Source organism: Musca domestica, unplaced genomic scaffold (genome assembly GCF_030504385.1).
Source record: "Musca domestica strain aabys unplaced genomic scaffold, Musca_domestica.polishedcontigs.V.1.1 31, whole genome shotgun sequence".
Lineage (NCBI taxonomy): Eukaryota > Metazoa > Arthropoda > Insecta > Diptera > Muscidae > Musca > Musca domestica.
Window position 1 is genome coordinate 4,917,844 of NW_026712309.1, and position 6,193 is coordinate 4,924,036.

The following is a 6,193-nucleotide window of genomic DNA, read 5'->3' on the forward strand; positions in this document are numbered from 1 at the left end:
CCATGCTCCTTTGTTCTTTTCCGAAAAAGCCAGCCTATGACTTAAGCCAATCAAAAAGGCGTTTTATGTATTGTCACTTTTAAGCCAGTCGTTTTATGTATTCGCACCTCTAACGTATTCTCTTCTTTAGAGAATCCCACTACAGGCACTGTTCAACTCTCTTGCACAGTGAAAATTTAGTTACCTCTGATTTTGTAATATTTTTATTGAAAAATAATTTCAAATTTTCTATTGCCAAACATTTTTTGGAAACATCTTGGAGTTTAAATTTTCTTTCTATTTCGGTTTCAAAATAACTCCGAATTTCCTTTTCAAATAAATTATCTTTAAAGAATGTACTTAAACTCGGCAAAAACGGGAACTGGGCAAAAAACTAATGCGGTTAAGCGACAAAAACTGGATGCAGAAGCAATAAGAGATACTGCCAAAATTAGATGGAATGGTAATACTTCAAAGCCCATAACTAGATCGGCTACAACAACAAAACCTACTGGAGTTTCTAAGAATTCAATAAATTCTAAATTGCCCGGACCTACAATTACCATCACTCGAAAACGTACCACAGATAGTACCGTAAACAAAAACCATACAATCAATTCCAAATATGTCGCAAAAAAGAATTTTAACACTCAAAATATTCCATCAAAACCGGCCACAAATAAACGTGGAACCCTAAATCCCGTAGTCATCAAATCTAACCTCCCTGCTGCTATAAATCGTAATATGACGGTAGCTAAGAAGCCTCAATGGAATCGCAACAACACCTCATCGTCTTTGGGGCGAAAAGTTCAACAAAAAGATAGTAAAACTATTCAAAATATAATAACCGACTCTGGAGATATTGCCATACAGACCCAAGAAGAAGAAATTCTAAATCATTCTCTAATAGTGGGTGACATAAAATTTCTAAATCCCTCCAAGCACATTGTGGATGAAATTGAAAAAGGACGCAGAGACTTGAAAAACAAGCAACTGTTGAAAACGAAACGCAAATTCCCAGAACACTCAGAAAGGCAAGAAGAACATTTAACCGATCTGCAGGAATTCCTTGACAAATCATACGTCACCAAAAGGAAAACACCGCGTAAATCTTGTGACGCCTTTGCAGAGAATCAAAAGTAAGAGATTTTGGAACTGAATTGATATATTTTTTAAAGGAATTTATGCAAAAATAAGTCATCAATCCATAAAAGGTATGGATTTGTATGAATGACTTTGAAAAGAGGTTTCCAACTATAGGATGCCTACGACGTTCTGTTGAATACCTTTAAATCGTTTGTATGTATTCCACCTTGAGAAAGCCTACGTAAGCCTAAAATTTCTAAAAAAATGACTTCTATATCTGTCTTCAGACGTTAATAGAAATTTCGAATGTTTGCATAAGTTCTGTTCCAGAACCTGCAAGAATCTACTACGTTTGCATTTTTTTGTGATATAAACGAAAAGTCGGTTATCGTTGTAGAAGTTTTACATTCTTGCAGTTCTGGAACGGAGTAATTTATCCATCTCCGTTGAACTTCTTTATGTTCACAATTTTGTCAGTAAAATAATTTTTTATAAATCTCAAGTGTTAAAAGTCTTCGAATCATTTAACCCCTACGAAACAGGCTCCCATGTTGAAAAGATGTTCTTTAAACAAAAATGTCTATTCCCCCATTTTCTCCCTAGAGTCGTTTGAAGTGCACTATTGCTCGTAGAAATGTTAAAAAATACTCGCATTTGCTATTTCCAGACTAATGCAAAGCATGGATCAATTACTGAACCGAGAAATGCCCAAAACCGAATCAATTGCAGATATAAGAGCCCGCATCAAACGCAAAGAAGAAGAACTGCTAAGTCTCTTCGATAATGTCGAAAGTACGGCACGTTTGTTAATTAATAGTGGTAATTGATTCCATTTTATCTTGTCATCTGATATCTGTGTAACAAAACTTTGTGAAGATGAAATATGTAATTCATTATAAATTGTATTGTTCCTTTGTTAATAATAATAAATAATTGTTGGTATTTTTGAGTTTTAATCATATATTAGATTAATTAGCTTTTCGTATTTAGTTGTTATTCCTCAAATGAATATAGAAAATATATTATTTGTCTCTAAAAAGGTCATCATAGGAAACAGGAGATGCATTCTACATGTTCATGGTCATGCACGTTCTGGAGCACACGGTGTATCTTTTTCATCCAAGAATTTTCTAAAGCTTTCGCTCCGGTCACAAAACAACATTAAAAATCAGCTGATTAGCGCACAAACTTTTACTGAAAAAAAACAAACTATCATTAATAAAAAGGTTAAAGATATACTTCACGGCCTATATAAGGTCGACCAGTAAGGTCATCTGACAACCAAGTTTCCTGCCAAAAACATAATGGTGACTTTAAATTCAAAGAAGGTCAAATCGCAATAGTGCATAATCTACTTAATTTATTGTCAAATTGTTGTCAAAAGTAGTCTTCTTGGCCGACCTTTGTACAAGTTGTTTAAAATGTTGATAAAATCGAATCAAAGTTACAATTTTCATAACGACTAATCAGTTATTTTGCTGTAGAATACTTACTTGTTCAATACTTACCATCCGAAAAATATTTAATATGGGTTTTAAAGGTATTGGCGGACAATATTTATTGTGTTTAAAGTTTTATTGAAAACTGAAAAAATGTGTATTCTAATTTACAATTCGTATGAATACAAATTCAATGCATACAAGATATAATATAACAATTACAAGTAGTAGTGTTAAAGGTAGTTTTACATTCAAATTACAACACTCTCCCTGAATGTAAACTCCTTTCATTAAATTAAAGAAAATATTATTTTGTTTTACAAAAGACCAAACCTATTTCTAAAATATTTTAATTTTTGACAAGGTAAAGCTTTTGTAAAAACATCTGCCAACATTTCGTTAGTAGAAATGTACTCTAATGCTACTTCTTTTTCATCGATTTTTTGCCTTATAAATTTTGCCTTTATGTCGACGTGTTTAGTTCTATTAGAATAATTATTGTTCATTGCCACATGTAATGCTCCTTTGTTATCACAAAATATTTTCATGGTCTTCTTGGCGTCAGGATTTATTTCGTTTTCTAATCGTTTTAGCCAGACTGATTCTTGTATAGCCGCTGTAATTGACATGAATTCTGCTTCAGTTGATGATAGCGCTACTGTCTTTTGCTTTTTAGTTGACCATGATATTGCTGCGGATTGATATACAAATATATATCCAGTTGTTGATTGCCGGTCATCAATATTACCAGCCCAGTCGGCATCACAGTAACCAGTAATTGTATTATCCAAATTTGGTTTGTATACTAGGCCTTTCTCAATTGTTCCTTTTAAATATCGCATGACACGCTTCGCCGCTTCCCAATGAGCTCTCCCTGGATTAGTGCTATATCTACTTAGCATATTTACGGCATATGAAATATCAGGACGTGATACTTGTGCTGCAAATAATAAACACCCAATAGCTTGCATATAGGGAACCTTCGACATTTCCTGTCTTTCCTCTTCGTTATTTGGGCTCATTGACATTGATAACTTCTGGTTAGTATCCATCGGAGTAGAAACTGGATTGCAATCACTCATTCCAAAACGGTATAAGACATCATTGATATATTTTGTTTGATCTATTTTTATAGTGTCCTGATTTCGACTTATTTTTATTCCAAGTATTGTAGACACCTCTCCCATATCTTTCATTTTAAATATTTTGGAAAGCTTCTTCTTCATATTTCTCAAAATCTTGCTATTGTTGCAGAATATGAGGACGTCATCAACGTAAATTGCGACATACAATTTATACCCATTGTTCAAGTCGTGGTATATACACTGATCGACTTCACTGCGTGCAAGTCCCATTTTAATAAGTTCTGAATTTATCGTCTGATTCCAGACTCTTCCAGATTGCTTGAGACCGTATATTGACTTTTCCAGTTTACAAACTTTTTTCGTGCCATCAGAAAATCCTTCAGGTTGCTCCATATAAATCACCTCTTTGAGATTTCCGTTAAGATACGCGCTTACGGCATCCATTTGATGAATTTCCATACCATCTTTTGCGGCCAATGCAACTAAATATCTTATAGAGTCATACCTGATTACTGGCGAAAATGTTTCATTATAGTCAATACCCTCTCGTTGACTAAAACCTTTAGCGACCAGTCTTGCTTTCCATCTAATGTGGCTTTCGTTTTCATCACTCTTTGTCTTGAAAACCCACTTCGATTTTATAGCCTTTTCACCTGGTGGTAGTTTAGTCAAAATCCATGTATTATTCAGCTTCAAGATTCAATTTCATCTTCCATTGCACGTTTCCATTTATTAGCATTATCCGACGACATTGCTTCTTTATAACTTGTTGGATCATTTGAAACGAAATCAATGGCACAGAATGATGACGAATTTTGGTTTTGATTTGCAATACGCTCTGATCTCCGAATTTGTGGTTCCTCCACACTTTCTTGCCTGTAGCTTCTGCTAGGAGTCCATGCACGATTTTGTGCGCTGACTTCATCGCTATTTGATGGCCAATCTGTTTCTAAATACACGCTGTCTGTATCGGATTCCTCAGCAGGGGTTTCATTCGGAGTTAGAGTTTCTTCAGATGAATTTTATTGTGTTTAAAGTTTTATTGAAAACTGAAAAAATGTGTATTCTAATTTACAATTCGTATGAATACAAATTCAATGCATACAAGATATAATATAACAATTACAAGTAGTAGTGTTAAAGGTAGTTTTACATTCAAATTACAACACTCTCCCTGAATGTAAACTCCTTTCATTAAATTAAAGAAAATGTTATTTTGTTTTACAAAAGACCAAACCTATTTCTAAAATATTTTAATTTTTGACATGGTAAAGCTTTTGTAAAAACATCTGCCAACATTTCGTTAGTAGAAATGTACTCTAATGCTACTTCTTTTTCATCGATTTTTTGCCTTATAAATTTTGCCTTTATGTCGACGTGTTTAGTTCTATTAGAATAATTATTGTTCATTGCCACATGTAATGCTCCTTTGTTATCACAAAATATTTTCATGGTCTTCTTGGCGTCAGGATTTATTTCGTTTTCTAATCGTTTTAGCCAGACTGATTCTTGTATAGCCGCTGTAATTGACATGAATTCTGCTTCAGTTGATGATAGCGCTACTGTCTTTTGCTTTTTAGTTGACCATGATATTGCTGCGGATTGATATACAAATATATATCCAGTTGTTGATTGCCGGTCATCAATGTTACCAGCCCAGTCGGCATCACAGTAACCAGTAATTGTATTATCCAAATTTGGTTTGTATACTAGGCCTTTCTCAATTGTTCCTTTTAAATATCGCATGACACGCTTCGCCGCTTCCCAATGAGCTCTCCCTGGATTAGTGCTATATCTACTTAGCATATTTACGGCATATGAAATATCAGGACGTGATACTTGTGCTGCAAATAATAAGCACCCAATAGCTTGCATATAGGGAACCTTCGACATTTCCTGTCTTTCCTCTTCGTTATTTGGGCTCATTGACATTGATAACTTCTGGTTAGTATCCATCGGAGTAGAAACTGGATTGCAATCGCTCATTCCAAAACGGTATAAGACATCATTGATATATTTTGTTTGATCTATTTTTATAGTGTCCTGATTTCGACTTATTTTTATTCCAAGTATTGTAGACACCTCTCCCATATCTTTCATTTTAAATATTTTGGAAAGCTTCTTTTTCATATTTCTCAAAATCTTGCTATTGTTGCAGAATATGAGGACGTCATCAACGTAAATTGCGACATACAATTTATACCCATTGTTCAAGTCGTGGTATATACACTGATCGACTTCACTGCGTGCAAGTCCCATTTTAATAAGTTCTGAATTTATCGTCTCATTCCAGACTCTTCCAGATTGCTTGAGACCGTATATTAACTTTTCCAGTTTACAAACTTTTTTCGTGCCATCGGAAAATCCTTCAGGTTGCTCCATATAAATTACCTCTTTGAGATTTCCGTTAAGATACGCGCTTACGGCATCCATTTGATGAATTTCCATACCATCTTTTGCGGCCAATGCAACTAAATATCTTATAGAGTCATACCTGATTACTGGCGAAAATGTTTCATTATAGTCAATACCCTCTCGTTGACTAAAACCTTTAGCGACCAGTCTTGCTTTCCATCTAATGTGGCTTTCGTTTTCATCACTCTT

General features: G+C 34.3%; 1 protein-coding gene across 1 annotated transcript; it reads left to right on the forward strand.

Moving 5' to 3' along the window:
* Positions 1–213: 213 nt before the first annotated feature.
* LOC101891813 (uncharacterized) lies at positions 214–2,007 on the forward strand. The gene is made up of 2 exons (XM_005182444.4): positions 214–1,118; positions 1,733–2,007. The coding sequence occupies exons 1-2, from the start codon at positions 334–336 to the stop codon at positions 1,890–1,892; spliced, it is 945 nt and encodes a 314-aa protein (XP_005182501.1). The 5' UTR covers positions 214–333; the 3' UTR covers positions 1,893–2,007.
* The last annotated feature ends 4,186 nt before the right edge of the window (positions 2,008–6,193 follow it).

Bases quoted from the DNA above. Each gene is read 5' to 3' on its own strand.
- LOC101891813 (XM_005182444.4), top strand. From the start codon at position 334: ATGTACTTAAACTCGGCAAAAACGGGAACTGGGCAAAAAACTAATGCG. The intron at 1,119-1,732 runs GTAAGAGATTTT...TGCTATTTCCAG, and splicing joins GCCTTTGCAGAGAATCAAAA to ACTAATGCAAAGCATGGATC.